The sequence below is a fragment of the Ramularia collo-cygni genome, assembly GCF_900074925.1.
Source record: "Ramularia collo-cygni strain URUG2 genome assembly, contig: RCC_scaffold25, whole genome shotgun sequence".
Taxonomy (NCBI): Eukaryota; Fungi; Ascomycota; class Dothideomycetes; order Mycosphaerellales; family Mycosphaerellaceae; genus Ramularia; species Ramularia collo-cygni.
This window is the reverse complement of record NW_019716279.1, coordinates 136,754-159,428: the sequence shown is the minus strand read 5'-3', so window position 1 is coordinate 159,428 and position 22,675 is coordinate 136,754. Positions and strand designations below refer to the sequence as shown.

General features: G+C 52.3%; 8 protein-coding genes; 6 read left to right on the top strand and 2 right to left on the bottom strand.

Annotated features, from left to right (window-relative positions):
• Positions 1 to 2,487: 2,487 nt before the first annotated feature.
• RCC_10881 (related to annexin XIV) lies at positions 2,488 to 4,101 on the top strand (the record flags this gene model as incomplete). XM_023776107.1 has 4 exons in its annotated part: positions 2,488 to 2,542; positions 2,735 to 3,946; positions 4,011 to 4,033; positions 4,087 to 4,101. 4 exons carry the CDS (start codon positions 2,488 to 2,490, stop codon positions 4,099 to 4,101), a joined length of 1,305 nt encoding a protein of 434 aa, XP_023631875.1.
• A 747-nt stretch (positions 4,102 to 4,848) lies between these two features.
• Positions 4,849 to 6,868, bottom strand: RCC_10880 (related to class I alpha-mannosidase; the record flags this gene model as incomplete). XM_023776106.1 has 4 exons in its annotated part: positions 4,849 to 4,885; positions 4,946 to 5,002; positions 5,065 to 5,082; positions 5,139 to 6,868. 4 exons carry the CDS (start codon positions 6,866 to 6,868, stop codon positions 4,849 to 4,851), a joined length of 1,842 nt encoding a protein of 613 aa, XP_023631874.1.
• A 581-nt stretch (positions 6,869 to 7,449) lies between these two features.
• RCC_10879 (related to glucosyltransferase) lies at positions 7,450 to 9,259 on the top strand (the record flags this gene model as incomplete). XM_023776105.1 has 7 exons in its annotated part: positions 7,450 to 7,526; positions 7,578 to 7,656; positions 7,713 to 7,906; positions 7,958 to 8,448; positions 8,499 to 8,638; positions 8,687 to 8,997; positions 9,049 to 9,259. 7 exons carry the CDS (start codon positions 7,450 to 7,452, stop codon positions 9,257 to 9,259), a joined length of 1,503 nt encoding a protein of 500 aa, XP_023631873.1.
• Positions 9,260 to 10,246: 987 nt separating this feature from the next.
• RCC_10878 (related to ITC1-subunit of Isw2 chromatin remodelling complex) lies at positions 10,247 to 13,444 on the top strand (the record flags this gene model as incomplete). XM_023776104.1 has 7 exons in its annotated part: positions 10,247 to 10,249; positions 10,310 to 10,375; positions 10,428 to 10,486; positions 10,543 to 10,561; positions 10,613 to 10,678; positions 10,741 to 10,849; positions 10,944 to 13,444. The coding sequence occupies 7 exons, from the start codon at positions 10,247 to 10,249 to the stop codon at positions 13,442 to 13,444; spliced, it is 2,823 nt and encodes a 940-aa protein (XP_023631872.1).
• Positions 13,445 to 13,872: 428 nt separating this feature from the next.
• RCC_10877 (related to NADH oxidase) lies at positions 13,873 to 15,618 on the bottom strand (the record flags this gene model as incomplete). XM_023776103.1 has 4 exons in its annotated part: positions 13,873 to 14,372; positions 14,467 to 14,536; positions 14,659 to 15,246; positions 15,358 to 15,618. 4 exons carry the CDS (start codon positions 15,616 to 15,618, stop codon positions 13,873 to 13,875), a joined length of 1,419 nt encoding a protein of 472 aa, XP_023631871.1.
• Positions 15,619 to 15,871: 253 nt separating this feature from the next.
• On the top strand, positions 15,872 to 16,567 carry RCC_10876 (uncharacterized protein; the record flags this gene model as incomplete). Its single annotated transcript, XM_023776102.1, has 1 exon — positions 15,872 to 16,567. The coding sequence occupies one exon, from the start codon at positions 15,872 to 15,874 to the stop codon at positions 16,565 to 16,567; it is 696 nt and encodes a 231-aa protein (XP_023631870.1).
• Positions 16,568 to 17,558: 991 nt separating this feature from the next.
• On the top strand, positions 17,559 to 20,042 carry RCC_10875 (related to RNA binding protein Nrd1; the record flags this gene model as incomplete). The annotated part of the gene is made up of 1 exon (XM_023776101.1): positions 17,559 to 20,042. The coding sequence occupies one exon, from the start codon at positions 17,559 to 17,561 to the stop codon at positions 20,040 to 20,042; it is 2,484 nt and encodes an 827-aa protein (XP_023631869.1).
• Positions 20,043 to 20,810: 768 nt separating this feature from the next.
• RCC_10874 (probable AVT3-involved in amino acid efflux from the vacuole) lies at positions 20,811 to 22,586 on the top strand (the record flags this gene model as incomplete). The annotated part of the gene is made up of 1 exon (XM_023776100.1): positions 20,811 to 22,586. The coding sequence occupies one exon, from the start codon at positions 20,811 to 20,813 to the stop codon at positions 22,584 to 22,586; it is 1,776 nt and encodes a 591-aa protein (XP_023631868.1).
• Positions 22,587 to 22,675: the final 89 nt, after the last annotated feature.

The following is a 22,675-nucleotide window of genomic DNA, read 5'->3' as shown; positions in this document are numbered from 1 at the left end:
ACCTCGTGCAAGGATATGACAGAGCGGGAAATGCGATTGAACAGTGAAGAAAAGGCAGACCTCTTCGTGTGTATATCATCAATTGCAATCATGGGCTTGGTTTCTTTTGTCGACCCGTTTCCCTCCAACATCTCCTACTCAAAGATCATGACAGGCATGATGAACACGGCTGATGGCATCGTCCACGCCTGCAGTGGCTCAGATCTGGCCTGGCGAAGTTCACAAAAACTGCTAATACAGATGAAGAGGTAACTACACAACCCAGAAAATCCTAGCTGACTGAGAGAGCAACTTCGCTGCATCGCAATGCATTCCTCCATTGTGGCCACGAATACCCTCGCATGCCGCATAGTATCAATCGTCTCGGGATCGTCGGCGCTCGAGGTCCAGCAGGCGCTGGAACATAGGTACCGACTTGACGACCATTTCATGACAGCGACCCTCGCTTCTCAGATGCACAATCGGCGCTGAACTTATGCCACCTATAATGAATAAACCTCGCGCTACCCGCATTTCCACTGACAGAGTGATCCTTATGCTTCTGTATCAACGACCCGGCGCCCGCAAGCACAACCCATGAAACAAAGCTAATCTCGCAATCCGCACTCTTTACATGCTAGATGGCATCCAAGCCCTCTGCTAGTCTGCACGATAAGATGCCTCTCGTTATTCCGGAACTTGACCATGTTCAACCTTACCACCACGACCAGCTTTAAATCTACCGGCAAGGAGTCCGCATTCCCATAACCCGACGTCCATTGGTGATGTGGAACACCACGAATCTCATTCATAACAACTACACACATCCCAAATGACAGTCAACCGCTGAACAGTAAAGCAGAGAAAGGAAGGATAGCACGAATAATCTGCTCATTCCATGCTTCGATGCTCAATACTGGTTCGGAACTTCAAACATTACGTGGGTATCATTAATCGGCCTTCGGCTGGACTGGGCTGTCACTTTGCAAGCGACCTCTTTATATTGTTCCACATGGAGTACATGCTTCCTCCCAAGCTAACTCAGGGTTAGCGCGTGTTAACCTCACATGTTCGCTAAACGCTGGGGAGACACTCACGTTGGACGTTTCGAATTCATCCTCTTCAGCTCTTTGATATACTCCTCTCTCYCGCTCTCCGTTCGATACGGCTCCTCGGTAGATTTTCTGTGGCCAGAAGAGCGATGACTCTTCGCTGCGGTGGAATGACGAGACCTGTGCGAGCGATGGCTATCATGCGAAACCCTTCTACCGTCTTGCGAGCGATGGCTTGTATGCGAACGGGCAGAAAGATGGCTTGGAGCACGGTTTCGACTGCTACTGCTGCGTGGCCTGCCTCCGCCATAGCCTGCTGCCGCTTGGATGGCTTGGACATCTGGGTTCGCAGGACGGTTTTCAAGAGGGGCGCGATAGCTTGGACTTGAACTGTATTGCTCTGGATTTGGGGGAGTGTATGGTCTGTTGGATTGGATGGCTGGCGATGCACCGTAGCTAGAACGTGGCGGCGTTACATGAGCTAGTCTGTCGCCATCCATGCCCGGCTGGCTTTTTGAACCATCATATCTATCTGGCACGTATCTGGAAGAACCACTGCCTGGTCGGTAACTTGGTGTGGCGTAGCTGGTCATTTTTGGAGTGTGGAGTTGATCTTCGCGGTCTAGGAAACGGAAGATGTGGCAAAGTTGTATTCAAAAAATCGACAACAAGAAAACGAATATCTTGATTTGAGTTGGCAAGCAATCGATAGTACTTTAGCCCTTCAAAAGAGTATAGGTCCGCGGAACTATGTTGCTAGTAGGATTGAGCCAACAGAATCAAACACACAGACGTGAGTTATTTTTGGGGTGTGATTGAAGATTGGAGGAGATGGGATCATTTCGTTGCAAGGGATACGACGCTTTTAACACTCCAGCAGGCCGCATAGTCAACAATGCAGATGACATTCAAGACATCCGCCCCACATGTCGATRTCGAGTGAGAAGATGGTGTTCGACTTGTCAACCAATTACTCGCGCCAAAAACGATCCGGAGATCCACATTTCGGAGGGCTGAGCCGTCTGAGCGGCATCTCTCTTGGCGGCGTGGCTCTTGGGAGTTTCTCTACAACTTAGGCAACTACGTCATTGTCGATGGCCTCGTCATTTCCTGGAACAATGAACGGTCATTGCGGCAACTGAAGCAGGCAGAGCACATGGCAAATGTGGTCACCACCTGGCAGTAACGTGTCGACTTCCACCATCTCACGGGACTACCAGCGTTCATTRCCGGATCACACGAAAAAGCAACAACAACCACAAGCAAGCACTGCCCCGCAGGCAAAGTGGTATGTAACCAATAGATCTTGGCTGCTGCGCCGCCATCGCCATCGCGCCTGAATCCTACAAGAATGTAACTTTGGACTTCAAAACTTGCTCGTGCCCTTGATATCCACCATCAAACTGTTCTTCATCAACATTCAATCAAATTTTCCTATACCGACTTCACGATAACCATGTCATACTATCCGCCCCCCGGTGGCCCTCCTCCTGGTCAGGCTCCATACCAGCGTAAGTTTTTGTGTCACATGAAGCCATCATAGCCTCTCCGCAGGTGCAGGTGGATGTTTTAGAAGGTTGAGTCGTGGTCTCGATCTTGCATTCGATTGCAACGCCATTCTGAGCATCTGAGATGTTTGGATGTCACGGATGCATCAATACAACGGAGAGGCTCCTCGTGACAATCCTGCTGACTGGCTCCAGAATATCCACCTCAGCAAGGCTATGGCCAGCAGTATGGCGCTCCTCCCCAAGGATACGCTCCGCCAGCTCCGCAACAGGGCTATGGTGCTCCTCCGCAACAGGGCTACGGTGCTCCTCCGCAACAAGGCTACGGTGCTCCTCCGCAACAGGGATACGGTGCTCCTCCCCCGCAACAAGGCTATGGCGGCTACGGCCACCCACCGCCGCCTGCTGGTCATCCTGGACAGTACSGAAATGTCCCACCTCCGCAGCAGCCTTACGGGGCACCGCAAGCTTTTGGCCCTCCAGCAATGCCATCCCCGGGTTACGATCTCCGCCAGCGCTCCAACGTCGATGTCTCACGCGCTGCTGATGAGCTGCGTGCTGCCATGAAAGGGTTTGGAACCAACGAAGACAAGCTCATCCGCACCCTTGCTCCTCTAGGCCCATTGGAGATTGAAGCCGTCAAGGTCGCGTTCCAGCAACGGCATAAGCGTGATCTGATGAAAGACGTCCATTCTGAAACTTCTGGTTATTTCCGTGAGGGTTTAGAGGCAATTATTCGTGGACCGCTCGACCAGGACTGTCACGTCATCAAGGAGGCCCTTGACGGGATTGGCACGAAGGAGAGTGCACTTRACGATGCCCTTCTGGGACGAAGCAACGCCGATATGAATGCCATTAAAGCCCACTTCCAGCACAAGAACCGTAAGACATTGGAGAGCGCGGTCAAGGACGATTTGTCCATGAAGACTGAGCGCATGTACGACATGGTCATGGCTGCACGCAGAGCCGAGGAGTCCGAACCTGTCTTGCCTCAAAATGTAGATGCTTGGGTTAAGGAGCTCTACGATGCGACTGAGGGTCGAAGCGGCGCTGATCAAGTTCACTTCTGCGCGGTCATAACTTCACGCAGCAACGGCCAGCTTCGCGCCATTGCGCAAGCCTACAAGCACAAGTATCATCGATCACTCGAGGAAGTCATTCGAAAGGAGTTCAGCGGACACATGGAATCAGCCCTTCTCTTCATTGTTGGCGCGGCTGTGGATCAGGCCAAACACGATGCCGATCTTCTCGAAGACTCCATGAAGGGTCTAGGCACCAAAGACCAAGCCCTTGTCCGAAGAGTTGTCATGATCCATTGGGATCGTCAACGTCTCCAGCAAGCCAAGGCAGCATACAAGCACTTTTACAAGCGCGATCTCGTCGAACGGATCAAGTCTGAATGCTCAGGTAGGTTGATGGACAGCTTTCAAAGGTATCGACAGTGTTGCTGACAGTTGACCCCTTTTTGTAGGAGATTACCAGAAACTCATGGCGGTCTGTGTCGCTGGTGCCTGATGGCCTGACCTTAACTGACCTCCGGCGTTTAGTTGTTTGAAATGTGAGGTAGGCGTTTGGATATACCCCGGAAACCGGAGGAGGAAATGATTGTACAGAGGGATGAAGCAAATGCACGGGATCAATGAGGCTTCGCTGCATAAACGAAGGCCACGAATGTTTTTATCAAACTACCCTAGAGTGATGATGAGAGCTTGAAGTAATAATGTATTGCTCTCAATTCGTCGTCTGTTCGAGCGAAACGTGATTGTGTCCTGTTGAGTTGAGTGCCTCTTTGCTGATCTGAGTGGGATTGGGCGGCATATGATATCAGGAGGCAATGGTCGATGTGACAAGGCAAAGGCCTCCGTCTTCAATAAACGTGAAGAAGTCCCTCACCATTTGAACGTAGCGAATTGGCTGTTACTATGAGCAAACGATGAACATTGTTCGTAAGTGTACATCGAAAGTAGCTGGCGAGGAGACGATTTTGGGGTCCCATTACCGCCAGCTCATCCAATACAAGACCCGCTTAAGTTATGTGATCCTGAGATATGTGTTGACATGCGCAAAGCCGGGAAAATACTACCCCAACCCTAACCCTGCAATTCAAATCATGTTGGACACACGCCAATCCCGCATCAATTCCCCTAGAACCATCTTCGGGAGAGCATCAGACTCTCGAAGAGTATCGATATGTGCGACAGGACAGGTAGAGACAGTTGACAGTGCGCAGAGATTGAGATCAAGTGTTGGAGTCTATGGTGTATTTCTATAGGTTCTGTATGCGTGCTAAAAGACAGTGACATATTCTGCTACTTGGGTCGTAGCAAAGGATGCGCTTCGGTATTGCTAGACGACATGTTAGACTTCGCGCCTTAAGACGTGACTTGGAAACAATATCCAACTTACAAGACATAGTCGTCTAGACTGATGAGATCGGGCTCACTGAATATCAGGTAGAAGTACCTGGGAGTTAAGGTCAGCAAGAGCATCGTAGACAGAGGTCGCGCGCCCTTGATAGTACGTACTTGAGCGTCTCCGCAGTCCTAGACACAGCAATGTTAGTAATCAGATCATGTTCCAGTGATAACCTCCAGCTTACCAAAACGACTCCATGGTATCCAAATGTCCCAAATCCGGCTTGGAGACATCCTTCAACGCAGCATACGCAATGTCCGTCCTGGTCGCAGCATCAATAGCCTGAAACATCTCCCACGCTTTATCCTGCAGCGTCTGATCTCCTGTGATGCGATACAAGACAAAGACAGACTCAATCGCCTCTGGTCTGAGAATGTATCTTGCATCGTCGACACGTGTAAATCCAGGCACGAGCGAGCTTTCCGCAATGACACTCTTTGCCTCCTCCACATATGATTCGCCAACCTCTACAAGTCCGCGATGTGACTGGTACAGCACAGCTTTTTGCCAGGCTTTTTCGTCCCATGTACATTTCTCTCGGTCCGCTTCTTCACAAGGCATGGCAGTGAAGAGTTCAGGCATGATGCCGGTAGGCATAGATTCGTACGCCCACAAGCAGCCGTCGACCAGCTCACGTGCAGTTTGCAGCTCGTCAGCTTGCTGGAAGATCTTGGCAGCGAGAGCCACCATTCCACCTGCAAAGCAAGCTAAATGTTCACCCTGCGGTATAAGGGAAAGAAGCTTTGAACGACCGGGCGATCTCTTCACCGTGCCTGGAACGAGTATCTTCTTGTTGTCCCGTGTGAGCGGGCGGAAGAATATCTTCTCCTTTGCCGTCTCGAGGGCGGAAATGTACATGTTCTTGTATTGGTCTGTTTGGCCGCCAAGTAAAATGTGCTGTTTAGGGAGGTACTCATACATGGAGTCGGCCATTCCACCGAGGGTGAATTTAAGGCCGGTCTCAAAGTCAGCTTCCAATGCGTTCAAGTTCGTTGGCCAGAGTCCCGGGTACGATGTCCTGTTCTGACATTCCTCGAAAACGTTCGTGATACGGGCAATTGCATCATAGTATTTCGGGTCCTTGGTGAGCTGGCTCAAACGCGTGAATTCCAGCGTCAAACTCCCAATCTCAGCGAGGAGCGTTTGCTTCTTAGCTTGCTGATCATAACCAAGAGCAGTGCTCTGCCATTTCCACCTCGCCACAGGCATTCGATTTGGTGTGTCAAAGGCAAGGTACAACATCTCGCCCAAAGCCGTGGCCTTCTCAAGCAGGATCTTGTGTCGATGTCCACTGACATCATATGCACTGAGGAGTCCACCCAAATAACGAATGGTAGTCTCGAACACATTCACCTCGGTGAGGGTACTTATCGAGAAGTCAATCTTCTTCAGGCTCGACAGCGCATCCTTGAAGTCTTTATCCAAGCCCATGATGTGTAGCGTGTCGAGGGTATCCACCAAAGTTGCACCTCTGCCGCCAAACGGGTTCTTGGCCTTGCCCGTCAAAGGAGCCACCTCATMGTACATCCATGCATTCTGCTTGTAACCCTCCCACGAATGCTCGAAAGCTGTCTTGACTGCCTGCTGACGATGACGGCGTGTCTGTGCGWGTGCAGCGCTCTCGGGCGGGAAGTCGTGCTGTACCTTTGGGATGGTGACATGCTGTCCGGTGGGGATCGGGGTGTAGGCCTCCACGGGATGTTTCTGCCTGACGTTCTTCCACTTGAATTTGGGCTTGAAAAAGCCCGGATTGAGGATTTGATCGATAGGCTTGACTTTAGGCTTGGACTTTGAAGGCTGACTGTAAGGAAGATGAGGAATGTATGGTTTAGCTGCCAATAGGTGAAAAAGAAGGATGAAGAAAGAAACAGCGAGGATTGTCGAAACGATCCATCGCCGAAGAGGAGGAGGCATCTTGCCGCGGGAATGAACGTCACTTAGGACCGGACGAATAGGCAGGAAAAGCAACCCATTCCTCCAAGAGAAGGATGATGAAGACAACGACGGGAAGATGATGAAGATAAAAAGAAGGGACAAGACCTGCTCAGGGGAATGACATCGTTGGTGAGGATTGTGTCGAGGATGTCAAGCTGGGTTTCCACATCTGCCAATCTGCATGGGATCGTCGCACGGCCTCTTTGACGCGTTTGGCGGACGGCGAGCCGGCGGGCGTCGCGTTGTGTGAGGAACAGAGGAAAGTGGCGTGGAGAACGAGCCTCGTCTCCTCTCCAGACGACGCTCATCGCCGTATGGCATGAGGTTGTAGCTTACGATATGTATGGATGCGAGTCTGTGTCCGTGTGAGATTGTCAACAGAGCACGATCCCTTGGCCTGTCCGGCTAAACTATCCATTCTATTTGCCCGTGCGCAACTTCCTCACTACCTAGAACCCTTGAGCGATCGCCTCACTCCTATCATCATCAGGAATCGAAAATGCGATAACATCACCAATTTTGAGATTGAAAACAATACGGAGAGTGGCAGTGTTGGAAAAATGGCGGAATCATATCCCACGCTCCCGCAATGCGCGGCTGTAGCGACAGCACTCAAAGTTCTCCTCTGGCCTGCATAGTTCGTATTCCACCAGCCCGTGCGATAAACATGCGCTGATCGAATTTGCAGCAAATCAACGGATTTCGAGGTTCATAGAAACTGGCTGGCTATCACGAACTCTTTACCATTGAAGCAATGGTACTTTGAAGTTTGTTGATTAATCAAGGTGGAGACGTCTGGCACTTACTTATGATGCACTGCTAGGACACCTCAGAGTGGACACTCGACTATCCGCCCTTTTTCGCCTACTTCGAACGGACCATGTCACAAGTAGCTCGATTGTTCGATGCAGATATGCTACAGGTCAAGAACCTGGGTTATAGCAGCTGGCAGACAGTCTACTTTCAACGAGCATCGGTCCTCGTTACCGAGCTTGTCCTGATRTACGCCTTAAGCCTGTATGTGGTCGACGTGATGCGATCGTGCGGTCCATTCTCTAACGCTTCCAGATACATCAACTCTGCACCACTGGGCTCCAAGAAGCAATCACACGCGGCCGCTCTCTCCATCCTCCTCTCGCCTGGCTTGCTGATCATTGACCACATTCACTTTCAATACAACGGCTTCCTCTACGGAGTTTTGATCATCTCGATTGTCCTTGCTCGGTACCAGAAAGGTGGATTACTGTTTGGCGGCATCCTTTTCGCAGCTCTACTCTGCCTGAAGCACATCTACCTTTACCTGGCACCTGCGTACTTTGTTTTCCTACTGCGCAAATACTGCCTCGGACCGCGCTCGATCTTTGATATCCAACTGTTCAATTGCATCAAGCTTGGTCTTGGGATCGTCGTGGTCGGAGCGCTGGCATTCGGTCCATTTTACGATCAAATACCGCAAGTGATCAGCAGGTTGTTTCCCTTTTCAAGAGGACTCTGTCATGCGTACTGGGCGCCAAATATCTGGGCCATGTACTCCTTCAGCGATAGAGTACTGATATACCGTGAGTCTATCGTGAGGAAACTTTTTTGATGATTTTCTGACAAGGAATAGTTGCGCCATACCTGAAAGTGCCAGTCAACGCAGATGCCGTGMAGAGTGTCACTCGCGGTTTGGTGGGAGACACTTCATTCGCTGTCCTTCCCAACATTTCACCGCGAATGACATTCGTCCTGACACTCTCTGCCCAAATCGTAAGCCACTCTGCCTGCTTCATGCTGAACAAATGCTGACCTCCCTAGCCCGCCCTGATCAAGCTCTTCCTGCGCCCAACCTGGATAAACTTCGTCTCGACCTTGACACTTTGCGGCTACGCATCTTTCCTCTTCGGCTGGCACGTACACGAAAAGGCCATTCTGCTCGTCATCATTCCCTTCAGCCTTATCGCGTTGAAGAATCGTCGGTACTTGGGCGCCTTCCGCCCACTTGCTGTCGCCGGTCACGTGAGCTTGTTTCCTTTACTGTTCACAGCGATGGAGTCTCCGGTCAAGATTGTATATACCAWCCTGTGGCTCGTGGCTTTCATGGTCGGATTCGATCGTTTAGCACCCGCGTGAGTGTCCATTTATCAAATTCTGCTGGGAAAGTGCTAACTTCCATCTAGTTCTGAGAAACCAAGAGTCTTTCTATTCGACCGCTTTTCACTGTTGTATATTGCGATCGCGATACCGCTGATTGCATATTGCTCGCTATTACATCAGGCGGTGTTTGGAGAGAAGTTCGAGTTCCTGCCGTTGATGTTCATCAGTTCGTATTCCGCCATTGGTGTCGTTGCAAGCTGGCTCGGGTTCTTGGTGGTGTTCTTTACGGAATAGACGACATCGATTGATAGAATAATGAATTCAGCCGCATGTCTCTGGCAATCGATATAGTTGCTCAGGCCTAATTCAGATCGTTCGACGGCCACTTGCGAGCATATGCCGCTGTTATGGAGACGCAAGAGCTGCATACCTTCTTGATTATTTCAAGTTGGCTGGATCGTGTTTGAAAGTGGCGGATGAAGCCTGCATCGTTCGACGCTCACGTCGCCAATTCTAGCTGCAAGCATCGTTCGGACGGACCCTCGGCGTAGTCTCAAGTAAGGGAGAAGACTGTCAGGTTCTTCACTCGTTTGAAATTCACTGAGACCTTATATCAACTCTCGCAATGATACATCTTCTAATTCTCCCAGAGGAGAGGAGTTGAACGAGTCCATGAACGTGGGTTTTCGTCAAGCGAGTCAGGATGGAACGGGCAAAAGCAGTTTGGTAGGGACGGGAGCGTGGAGTGTACGTGGAGAAAATTGAGAAGTCTTGAGGGAGGGCGATTTCTCGGCAGTCTCCCGAAAGTTAAACGGCGGCAGCTCTTTGTACGCGATCACCAGCCAAAAGGCTACATCCACTCCCGGGTAGTTCGCGATGTCTACCTCTTACTTCCTCAAGCTTTGCCAATCCTCTCCCTCTCTCCCACGCACCACCACCTCCACCCACCATCCACTCCATCCACCTTGACTTTTGCGTGTGTCGGGCATTCCACCCCAGATCCTCCCAAAACTCTCTCTTCCACTCGATCACCACCTCCGGGAGACCCTGCCTAGCGCAACCTGCTCTCTTCTACACGTGCAGTTTGACCTCCAGACCACAACACCACCTCCCAACGCGCCGATATCCCCATCGCCATCCACCATCGCGGTCGCCGGTACCTAGCGATTCCCGCTGACCCATTAAGCACGTGTATTATACAACTACCTCGAACGCGGTCACGACCCTCTACGTCCTCGTCACCCAGGATCCGACCCAGCCGTGCGCTGGGTCGCCGCGGACATGGTGCGCCAACACAAACGCGTAGAATTGCTGCCATTGAACATAGCCAACAACCAATTGCAGGTCCTCCACAAGAGAAAGCCCGTCTTGACGATACCTCATCCAGAGAATCTCACAGATAATACGGAGGTATGGTTGGCTTTTGGATCCAACAGACAAGCAATCGTCTGACACGTCTTAGATCTTTGTGATTAATGGTACGGATGAGATATTCATCGACTATGAGAAATACATCAAGCGGTATGCGAAAAAATATATATCGTTACCATTTTGACAAGTGCTAATCCCCAAACCAGATTCGACTGGCTCAGCAAGGTGCGCAACGCCGACCACGTCCCGTCGCGAAACAACACTAACAGTATCCAGAAGCAATTCACAGACTCGGTCAATGGCAAGTCTGGTCTGACTTATTGGGACGCGTTGAAATCCGAGGTGCGATGACATCACATGATCGCGTGTGGAAGTGAATGTCGATGCTGACTGATAGACACCAGACGAAGAGCTCTGCGACGATTGAGAACATGTTTCCAGACGCGCTCCGGGAACAGATTCTGCAAAAGGTGCAATTCTCCACCACCTCGCGCATGGACGAGCTGKGTAAGTGTCGCCTCCTGAGTGACGCTGATCAACACTAACAATCCTCCAGTAAATGCCATCTTCGACGAGTTCAAACACGACTTCTTTCCCGGCGAGGAAGTCACGGTCATTGAGGAATCGGGCGAGCAGCTTCAAGGTGTCATTCGCGAGAAGGCCAAATTCCCCATGATTCGCGCCGCCGATGGCAGCATTCAGCGCGAACCTTTTTCGAGATACTTTGTCAGAATCCATGGATCAACAGCAGAGGAGGCGCTCACAGACGACAAGCACGTTCGACGCGACCGGAAGGTGTTTACTAAGCAAAACCTGCGATCATTCTTGAAGAACTCGCTCCAGCGTGAGGCATGGACAGGAGCGCCATGGCTAGTAAAGGAGCATCTTGCCATTCACTACCGCCTGCCCATGGAGATCCCTGCACATCTACTTCAGGATGCGCGCCTGCTCCAGAGCAAGCCACATCATCTTCAAGTGAGACTGCCCAAGGCCAAGAAGACCAAGCTCAATCAAGGTGATTTCAACCAGATCAGCACACAGGAAGAGCTCCGTRTGCAGCAGATGCAACAGCAGCAGCAGCAGCATCCCGGCGCACATTCTCATCATATTCCTCAACAAAATGGTCACCACCCTGCGCAATCTCGGCCGCCACCTCCGGTAGTCATCAAGTATCCAATTGAAGATCTGGACATCCCACCAAAGCGAAATGGCACAACACGTCCGGAGCTCAAATTTTTCACCGAGGAGATTGCCGACTACATCAAAGGCACCCGTCGGGATCCTCCAGCGGAGATCGAGATTGAGTCGATGGGAATGTTGCTGGAAGTTTGGAACACGCTGAATGTCCAGTGCGAGGTTTACCAACTGGACAGCTTTACATTCGACGATTTTGTGGATGCGATGAAGTACCAATCTCTGACCACAAAGTGCGAACTCTTTGAGGAAATTCACTGCTCTGTTCTAGGGATGTTCATCGATGATGAAGGCAAATTGCAAGTCAAGGATCTTCCCAAGAAGGTGGAATCAACCTCCGTGGACGATTCCGAGATGATAGATGGAAGCGAAGCCTCTACACCGATACCCGACGCACCTGCAAGATCAACACGTAGCCGACTGAGTCATGTCGAATCGGCCGCCGACCAACCGGGCGCAGAAAAGGGTAATCTGGCGTCTGAGATGTTGGCAGAGCGGGGATGGCTTGAGAGGCTTGTGGCTCGCGACTATGCCGACGGAGGCTGGCAAGTGATTGTTGTCGGCATCCTACATCAACTTTCGGCGAGCTCGAAATTCAAGGCAAGATGCGACAGGATATTGGCACACCTCGCGCCAGTCGACGAGCCGCCCACCCGGCAGACGGCACTCGAGCAATATGCTACCATGGACATCAACTTACGGATCACAGCCCTGCAAATGCTGACGCTGCTCTCCGTCCGAACGGATACCATCAAAGACTCGCTTGAACAGTGCATGAATGACATGACAGACACGCGAAAACGCAAAATTGAGTTTCAGCGCGAGAAGAAGGTTGCGATGGAGGAGTATGCGTCGAAGGACCAGGAGCGCAAGATCCTCCTACCCGACCATCTCGAGCCGGACTCGCCAARGCCAGAAGACAGCATTATGAGCGTCGAACAGGAAGCGACAGAGGGCTCAATCGACGGTGCTAGCAGCACACCCGATCGGGACGATGAAGTGGCAGCTGGGGGTCGCTCACTACGGCGTGGCAATGATCGCAAGCGCAAGCGCGACGAAGACAACGCGCGTCGTGAGAAGGRGAGGGCAGAGAAGGCCGAAGCAGCCAAGGCTCAGAATAAATCCGCAAAGGTGTGGAACAAGGTATTGAAGGATCTTGCAGAAATTCAGAGCAAAATCACGGCACTCGAAGATCAGATTGCTGAATGCGACGAAGATCTGCGCGAGGCCAACGTTCAGCGCACCAAGGTGCTCGGCAAGGACAGATTCTGCAACCGCTACTACTGGTTCGAGCGCAATGGGCAGCCTTTCGGAGGTATCCCCAGCYCAAGCACCGCGTCGTACGGCTACGCCAACGGCAGAATCTGGGTACAGGGCCCTGATCCGATGGAGAGCGAAGGTTTCATCGAACGCACCAAGGAGGAGCAGGCCGAGTATCGTGCCCGCTTTGGAACCACAGTGCCGGAGCGCCGTCAGCAKGAAGAGGGCGCAACCGTTCTCAAGGACGCGCATGACTGGGGCTTCTACGATGATCCGGACCGACTTGATCACCTCATCGGTTGGCTAGACGAGCGCGGCGACCGCGAAAAGAAGCTTCGCAAGGAGCTCCTCGAGTGGAGAGACAAGATCGCAGAGTACATGATTGCGTATCAGAAGTTTCATGCCGAGGAGGCTGCGAAGAAGATTGAAGGCGAGGAGGAGAACGCTTCGAGGATCAGCACCAGAAACAAGGTCCATGAAGAGCAGAAGGACCAGAAGGAGAGGTGCTTGAAGTGGCGGAACACGATTGCATGGGACGAGATGGGACACTTGCATTCGGAGTACCCCAAGGTCAAGGAGAAGAAGGCACCCAAGGGTGTTGCTGTGTCCGTGCCGCGAAGCGGCAAGCATGCTACGCGGCAGGCTGCGAAGTGATTGGGATGCATGGAGCGACCACTTCCTGGACTCGATGTCCTCTGCCTGGGAACGGYAAGCCCCCTGGCCTCTTGTGAAGGTACGAATTTTGTTCGGCGCGTATGAGCGCGTGTGATGGCTGTTAAGAATGATGGGTGTTGGGACGAGTGACTGGCTCTGGCCGGTATGTGACGGTGGACTCTATTTCAAATCATGATGACTTTGCTGCATAGCGTGTTGGGAAGAAGGAATTATGGAGAGCGAGGCGTGCATGGTCCAAAAGGCATGTGTTAGATGTCATCATAGGCCGCTTTGATAGAAGATACCCAGGGGCGACTCAATCCTTTCCGGCGCGTCTGAGGTTTGCTGAATGATGGAAAGATGCACAAGAAGTATGTGAAGCCTTGGTGGGAGGATGTGAAGGTAGAAACATTCATCTACTTTTCAACTCAACCCAGGTAGTCGAACCCAGCAGTGGCCTTTAAAGTCGGATAGCCTGAGCTATCAACTACAGGCAAAAGCTTCAGCTTCCTCTCCTCTTCAATCTCGTCTGCCCTGATCCACCTCTCAACCTCGTCCTTATCACTCCAATCGCTCGTGAGCCTTTCCCCTCTACCAATCTGATGAAGTTGACTCCCAGTCCCCTGAGTATTCTTCGGCAACGGCAGGAAATTTTCAATCGCACCCGTTACCTTGCCATTCAAAATCTCGCGACAGAGAAACGGTTCCGCACCTAGTGGACGTCCGATGCCGATTCCTTGACAGGCATTATCTTGAACTGCTCGAACCATTCCGCTGGCTGTGCGGAAGCCTCCTGTTACGTAGATGATGGTCTGTTTGAGTAAGGGGCGGATCATCTCGGCGAACTCGATGAAGTAGCTTTCGCGCGCCTTGGTGGATTCTTTTTTATGTTCGAATGCTCGGCCTTCGAATGTGCCTCCGGAGAGATCTGAGGTGTGTCAGTGTGCTCTCCATTCGTTGTAGTTTGAGTTAAGGAGGTTTGCGAGAGCAGCCACGTTCTGGTCTGTGTTGACTGGACTTACCGATGAAATCTACCTTTGCTTCTTCCAGTTTGACACAGAGGTTGCGGCAGTCCTCTGGAGTCTGTCCGCCCTAGAAAGTAGAAGTTGGAAGGGTAAGCGATGGTCTAGATTCTCCGACGTGGAACATGTTCTGGCGTAGCTAGAGAGACATCTGTTTGCCCGCCCTCTTTCCTTCCGTATCTTGTAACATACCGGCTGAAACTCAACAGAGTTGAGCTTGACGCATATGATGAATTCGGGATCCGGGACACGACGGTGAATCTCCTCGATGATCTCAAAAATGATCCGGCAGCGATTCTCAAATGAGCCACCGTATTCGTCGGTACGTTTGTTCGTAGTTTCTGACAGAAACTGAGCGAGGAGATAACCGTGAGCACAATGAACTTGTACTCCGTCCATGTCGGCCTCGTGGCACAGGTATGCAACCTCTCCCCATTGCTTCACAATGTCTTTGATTTCTGGTACGGTGAGTGCTCTAGGCTGAGCGAACGAGTTTCCTGCCCATGCGAGCTTCAATTGTACGTCCGACGCACTTACGGGACGCGGATTCAGGGRGGCTGGTCCTTGACGGCCTGGCATGGATAATTGGGCGATGAAGAGCGAGCCATGAGCTTTGGCCGTTTGGGAGACTTTCTTGAAAGCGGCAACTCTACCATCGTGGTCGTCGGCCAAGATTGGGTTTCCAAAGGCCTCTACCATGTCATAACGTAGCATGATGTTGCCGGCCACTATAATGCCGATCTCACCCTCTCCCCAGCGTTGATAGAGGCGTTGATACTCCTGTCCACTATCAGCACGGCACGAATGTCTCAAGCCGGGAAGCTGCAGTCATGGCTGAGTTTGAGATGCTCTCATCAAATCGAAACAACAACAGCGTAGTCCAATCCACACCTCTGTCGGAAATCCTCGGACGTTGATGTCCTCGCCTTCCTTGTTCCATGTGCATAACCTCTCCGTCATAGGGGCTTTCAGGAACCTGTTCTTGGCCGTGCGTCCACTAAAGGGAAAGGTAATGGATTCTCCCAGCACGCTGGTGTCAACCTTTGGGCCTTTTACGCGAAGGTGGCCGCCCTGCCCGCCGTGCTGGGTGCTCTGATGAGGATAGCTCTTGGCTTCTGGAGCACCGGCAACGGTGGATTTATCATACTCCATGCCTGCAGACGTTGAAGCGTGAGAGGTAAGAGAGATGCGAGACGTGGTCTGAATGCCGCGTGCTATATATGTACATCGTACCTTACTCTTGAACGCACGTTTAAGCGGACCCCACTGCCCGCATTGCCGAGGGGCAGAGGTCTTCACAATCACAGCTTGTGGGCTGAGGTGAACCTGTGAGGTTATGTAGAGAACAGCACCTAGCATATTTTTGACATATTGACGATGCCTTCCATCACGCACCGTCAATCTCATGAGTTTTGCCGCCCGTGCCATCCCGTCGAAGCGTAAAGCGACGACACCTGATGATGCGTTGTGGTCATTCGGGCATCATCGACTCGTTGCGACTGCTTCCCTGATCTGGTGCCAGATTACCATGGCCAGGCCAGGCCAGCTCGGTGGTGACAAGAACATCATCATTGGCGGTACCAGGACAGGTCACCTCGCCCGGCAAGTCATCCGCGTCGGGGTTCAGTGTCTGCCGCAGCACAAGGTGGGTGCGGATCCCTGCATGTCTGCTACGACCATCATCTCCCACGCAGCCACTCTCCCCACTCGTCCCGCAGCAAGACCTGTCTGTTTCATCACAGAATTGATGGATGTGCTGGAGCTGGGGCATCGACGGTGGTCCTGGACTCCTTCCGGTCCTCCCCCCAAAGCCAATCCTCGGAATCTCGTATCCACGCAGCGGGTGGCGAGCGGAGCGGCAGAGCAATCTATCTGCTGGCTGTGTGCTGGCTGCCTCACGTCGCTCTACCGCACTGTACAAGACCATCGAGGCACATGTCTCCGGACCGAGAAAAAAGCTGGGAGACACGGCATCAATAAATGTGCCAGGGACTCCTTCCTAGATGCGGCTTCATCATGCACGCCGGATCGCAGCGTCGCCGCGCCTGTGTGGCCGATTTTAGCGCCTCCCATTCAGGCACCAGACGCTCTGACCCGGTGATCTACTCGCAATCTCCTCATCAAAGCCCTGCRAATCCCACGAGGCCCTCCGCGATGTCGTTCAAACCGTCCATGCACCAGCGTCGTGAAACCGGCGTCCTGGATCATAACTGGCCATCTACGAATGCTCCACGATCAATGGAATACAAACCTTCCCGATGTTCACGCTGGTATTTATAAACCCCGGCCGCCCTCTCACTCTAACCCAACATGGTAACCGGCTAGAAGCAGAGTAGAAGGTGCGGAACGACCGTCATCCCTTTTTGGTTGATCCCTCATCTCCTTAGCTCCTGTTTGCATGCCGGGTCCTTGTACTTGACATTTCGCAAGGCGCCTGTCTTCTTTCCTCCTTCAAGCGTTGCGTAGTGCTCGCTGCATCGTCGGTCTTTGCCTTCTCTTTCTTCATACATTCTCATTCGAGCTGCGTCGCGTTCAATTCTCGCCAATTCCTACCACTGTTCATTACATTATATATCTCTACCGACAAGGCCTAATTTCCGAACCCGAAGCTGGATCACCGGGAGCAGCTTGCATAGAGCAGGGAGGCGATAGCATTGATCGAAGAGACATACCTTCAGTTGTAAGGACTGTACATATTGGATACAAGCAACCTGAGGTTTGCTTTTGCTGCGCTCACCGGCTTCGCATTCTCTTCCCACTCTCCAGATCTTGTGAGTCCCGCCGAGCTGCTCGCAAAATCGCTGTGCTTTGATGCGATCGACCTTGCATGTGCAGCTAACACAATGCAGTAGGAATCGRATTATCTACTCGAGCACATCGCAAGGTGGTGTTTACCCTTCTTATCATCGCCCATTCTCCATCAGCCTTACGTCCGGTCCCTCGAGATCCGGACCTCAACACCATCCACCACGGCCGTCCTCTCAGCAAACCCGCGGGACAGTCTCGCACTGCCGCCGCACCTGCTCGGCATGCAGAACGATAACATGTCCGCCGCACCCAGCATGGGGCATCGCCAGACACAGTCTTTCGCCATGAGACCCGCAAACTCCGACGGAAATGGATATTCTCAGGGATCTTTTCACTCCTCCCAACAGTCGGTTAGCGGCTTTGGTGACAGACGCCCCCAGAGCAATGTCGCGCCAATCAATACCAACCGCGTGTCGAACAACAACAACAACAACTACTACAGCAATGGCACAGATATGGCGACCCCACAGACAGGCTACGACATGAACTTCACGCCTCTGCTTCCATCGCAGCTTTTGATGGGCAGCCCATTCCAGCCTGGCTCACCGTCGACCTTTCAGTCTCCGCAGTTTCAGAGCTTCGCCAACTTTACCCAACCCCAAAATGGAGCTCAGCATCAAAACCGTATGAGTATGAGCATGAACATGAACCAGGCTTTCCAGCAKCAACAGGCTCCGTTCTCGCCGGGCGGGTACCCGAACATGGGGTCTCCAACTGCTTTTGGCGCGTCGTCTTACTTTGGAGCAATGCAATCTCCAACCACTGGATTCAACGCACTAGGAGGCGGTCAAATGGCATCATACGCCCCAGCGATGCACATGGGGCAAGGCGTGGTGTCAGGAACCAGCCGCACAGTCTATCTTGGAAACATACCCCCTGAGACTTCGGCAGAGGAAATACTCGGACATGTACGCAGCGGACAGATCGAGTCCGTTCGTCTTCTGCCAGACAAGAATTGCGCGTTCGTCTCGTTCCTGGACGGGAGCTCCGCCACACACTTCCATTCCGATGCGATCTTGAAGAAGCTGTCGATCAAGGGCCAGGACATCAAGATTGGCTGGGGCAAGCCCTCATCGGTGCCCACTTCAGTCGCTCTTGCGGTTCAGCAAGCCGGTGCATCGCGCAATGTGTATCTCGGGAACCTGCCGGAAGAAACCACCGAGGAGGAGCTGCGTGAGGATTTGAGCAAATTTGGGCCCATCGACACCGTGAAGATTGTGAGGGAGAAGGCGATTGGCTTCGTTCATTTCCTATCGATTGGGAACGCGATCAAGGCTGTGTCTCAGCTTCCTCAGGACCCCAAGTGGCAGGCACCTCGTCGTGTCTACTACGGCAAGGATCGATGTGCATACGTCTCGAAGACGCAGCAGCAGAACGCTGCGCAGTATTTGGGCATTGCCCCTGGATATGCGCATGTCCTGAACGGAGCCGACCGCGATTTGATCACGAACGCTCTCGCACAGCAGTCCGTTGCTGCTGCGGCTGTAGCAACCACGGCAGGTGGCGTGAACAACCTGGGCAACCGAACCGTCTACCTGGGCAACATTCACCCCGAGACTACCATTGAGGAGATTTGCAATGTCGTGCGAGGTGGTCTTCTACACCACATTCGCTACATTCCAGACAAGCACATCTGCTTTGTGACGTTCATCGACCCAACCTCAGCTGCCTCATTCTACGCACTGAGCAACTTGCAAGGTCTGATGATTCACAACAGACGTTTGAAGATTGGCTGGGGCAAGCACTCAGGAGCACTTCCGCCCGCCATCGCCCTGGCAGTCTCTGGCGGCGCGTCGCGAAACGTCTATATCGGCAATCTTGATGAGACGTGGACCGAGGACCGTCTTAGACACGACTTCCAAGAGTACGGCGAGATTGAGCTTGTCAACACACTGCGTGAGAAGAGCTGCGCATTTGTCAACTTCACCAACATTGCAAACGCCATCAAAGCGATCGAAGCCGTGCGAGGAAAGGAAGAGTACAAGCGATTCAAGGTCAACTTTGGCAAGGATCGCTGCGGCAACCCACCTAGACAGGTGGTCAACCAGCAACAACTCCAGCAGCAGCAGCAGCAGCAGCAACAGCAGTCGCAGGACCCAACCAATGGGATGAGCTCTTCCTCTCCTGTCAACGGCCTTGCTCCTAGCCGGACCCATAACTCCATCTCACCGGTCAGCTCGGGTCCTTCGAACAGCTACGATCCACGCCATGGTCCCACGGCTTCGACCATCTTCAACACAGGTAGCAATAACCCGTTGACACTGTACCTCGCAGCGTCGCAGCAGAACGCGCAAGCAGCCGCGGAGCAGCACGCATTACAGCAGCAGCGTCACGAACTTGGTAGCCCTGACAGCAGCGCAGGCTACTCGCAGTCTTACCAGGCTCAGCCTAATGGCAACATGTCAAGCACGCAGCAAGCTTTCTACAGCTCTCCCAATGAAGTCACGGGCAATAGATCCATCGGTCTGGAGCCTCCGAGTGCCACCAATCACCACTTTGGTCATGGAAGCCATCAGAGTGTCAACATTAGCGCGAATGGAATGCCCATGAACTCGTCCTATTCCAGCCAGAACGCACAGCGAAGCCAGCACAGTCGGACTGTGAGCTTGCCTGCATTTTCGTTGCAGCCGCATTCTCAGCAGCAGCAACAGCAGCAGCAGCAGCAACACCAGCAACACCAGGGCTTCGGTGGCTACGGCAACGGCGCATATGGACTTGGTGTATCCGAAGGCACCCTCCCTGGTTGGGCAGAAGAAGAGACTGCTTAAGTGTGTTGAGAGCTTGCAGATGTATTGGGAGGAGAAGGTTTCTTTTCTCGAATTCTTGTCATGTCTTTACTATAATCGTTGGAGACTAATACCCCGGGCCTTTTCGTTAGGTTAGTCTGCTGTTTTCATAACGGGCGGCGTGTGTGTCGGTGGAGGAGGATATTGAAATGTTGGAATGGCGTTGTAGTGCATGCGAGCAAGCTCGAAGTCCGTCGTTTTCGCTATTTGGGACAGGATCAAGTGTGTTGAAGTTTTGGGAGGAAGGATCGTGGAAGGAAAAGGAAGCTACTAGCAAAGTCATAGCAGCCAAAAATTGAGCATGGGGGTCCTTCGATTGGACTTGCAGTTGGCATCGATCCGGGTCACTTTGTAACTGTCACCGTGCCTTGCAGACGGAATCTGACCTGCGCATCGGGCAAGTCCTCACGACGGTCATGCACGGCATGGTGGCACATTGGTGTTTTCCATGCCCTGCCCTGCCATCCGGGGAGATCCAGGCCAACCTCCGCAATGCTTCGTGAATCCGAGCTAGCTAGTTGGCGGGATGATCAGGGTGTCCACTGTCCGATGATCAGCTTGGAAACTTAGGTTCACGAAATAAATTAGGCTTAGGGTGTCTCTCAATCTTCCAACCTCATCTTTCAGAGCTCTCAACTCCCCCATCGTCATTCCTGCTCATCGGGCAATTCATTGCTGGAGCATTTTTATCCCATCTCTCTCCCCCGTACTGAAGACAACTAACTGATAGCCAACCTCGAATCTGTCAGAATGTCCGAAACTCCGGAGGTTCGAGAAGCTGCGATCGTCGACCGACATTTGCCAGAGGGCTATTCCGCAGAGCCAGAAGCCGTGGCTTACGAGAGTGTAGATGCATCTGCAACGACATCTCTGCTCCGGAACCTGTCAAGCTCGCCGCCGCAGTCCTCCTTGACACTGCAAGGTGGCGACATGCACAGGGACATTTTCAAAATCAAGGCACGGGCCAATGCTCCCAAAAGATCCGCAACTTTTTCCCACCTCACCAGCGATCAGAATCAAATTATATCGGCTGACGAACCGGCCATTGAGCAACAACTGGAGCCTGGCGGATTTCGCCGACAATATGTGCAGAGACATACGGTGCAGAGACGGTTAAGCACCATTGCCACGCCTGTGACGAGAAACTTTGTATCCTTTCTGGAACTGTATGSTAGCTTCGCAGGCGAAGACCTCGAAGACACCGACTCGGATGACGATGATGAATCGGCAATCCAGGACGATGATGATGATGACGCTGCTCAGAATGATTCACGACGAGGCGAGCGACGCCCACTGCTTGCCAAACGGCGCAAAAGTTCGAAGAGGATCAAGCGGGAAGGTGAAGCGGGTACCACCAAGACTTTCTTCACGCTTTTGAAGGCTTTTGTTGGAACTGGTATCATGTTCCTACCCAAGGCCTTCCGGAACGGCGGAATCCTCTTTTCATCAGTTACGCTTATCTTGGTCTCCATCATCACGACACTTTGCTTCCGGCTTTTGCTGCAGTGCAGGACTAAATACGGCGGTGGAGGTTATGGTGAGCTTGGAGATGCCATCTTTGGAGGCAAATTCCGATCTCTGGTCCTTTGTTCGATCACCCTGTCTCAATTGGGATTCGTATGCGCTGGACTCATCTTCACAGCGGAGAACCTCCTTTCGTTCCTAAACGCCGTCGTACCTGCGCACAAAGACCAACCATTTGGTACCCCAGCCCTCATTGCGATTCAATTCGTGCTCCTCATCCCGCTGGCACTGATCCGAAACATCTCCAAACTCGGTCCTGCTGCCCTCCTCGCCGATGTCTTCATCCTGATTGGATTGGTCTATATCTGGTATTACGATATCGCCAGTCTCGCAACTCAGGGAATGGCTCCTAGCGTATCGCTTTTCAACTCGAACTCGTTCACACTAACCATCGGCTCCGCCATCTTCACCTTTGAAGGCATCGGGCTCATTCTCCCCATTCAGTCATCGATGAAGCAGCCGGAGAAGTTCAGCTACTTGYTGTACCTAGTCATGTTCATCATCACAATCATCTTCACCTCCGTGGGAGCACTCTGTTATGCAACCTTTGGCGAGGACACCAAGATTCAGGTCATTTCCAACTTTCCGCAAGAGAGCAAGCTGGTCAACGCCGTGCAGTTCCTCTATTCCATGGCGGTGCTTGTCGGAGAGCCAGTTCAGCTATTCCYGGCCGTGAGAATCATCGAGCAAGCCATCTTTGGAGATAGGGCTTCAGGAAAGAAGAGCAAGAGTGTCAAGTGGTGGAAGAACGGACTCCGCAGTGCCATGATGCTGTTGTGTGGCGGTATTGCCATTTTGGGTGCTTCCGATTTGGACAAGTTCGTGTCTTTGATTGGAGCTTTTGCATGCGTGCCGTTGGTCTACATCTATCCTCCGACTTTGCACTTGAAAGGTGTGGCGGAGACGTGGGCCGAGAAAGCGTATGATATCACGCTCATCACGCTTGGAGTTGGCACCATGGTGTACACTACCGTATTGACTTTGAAGCAGTGGGCGGACTAGATTGTTTAGACTGGACGAGCGATGTGTAAAGTTTTGGGACCTATGAGAGCGCAGCATATGTTATATGGCACGTAGATTACAGCATCAAC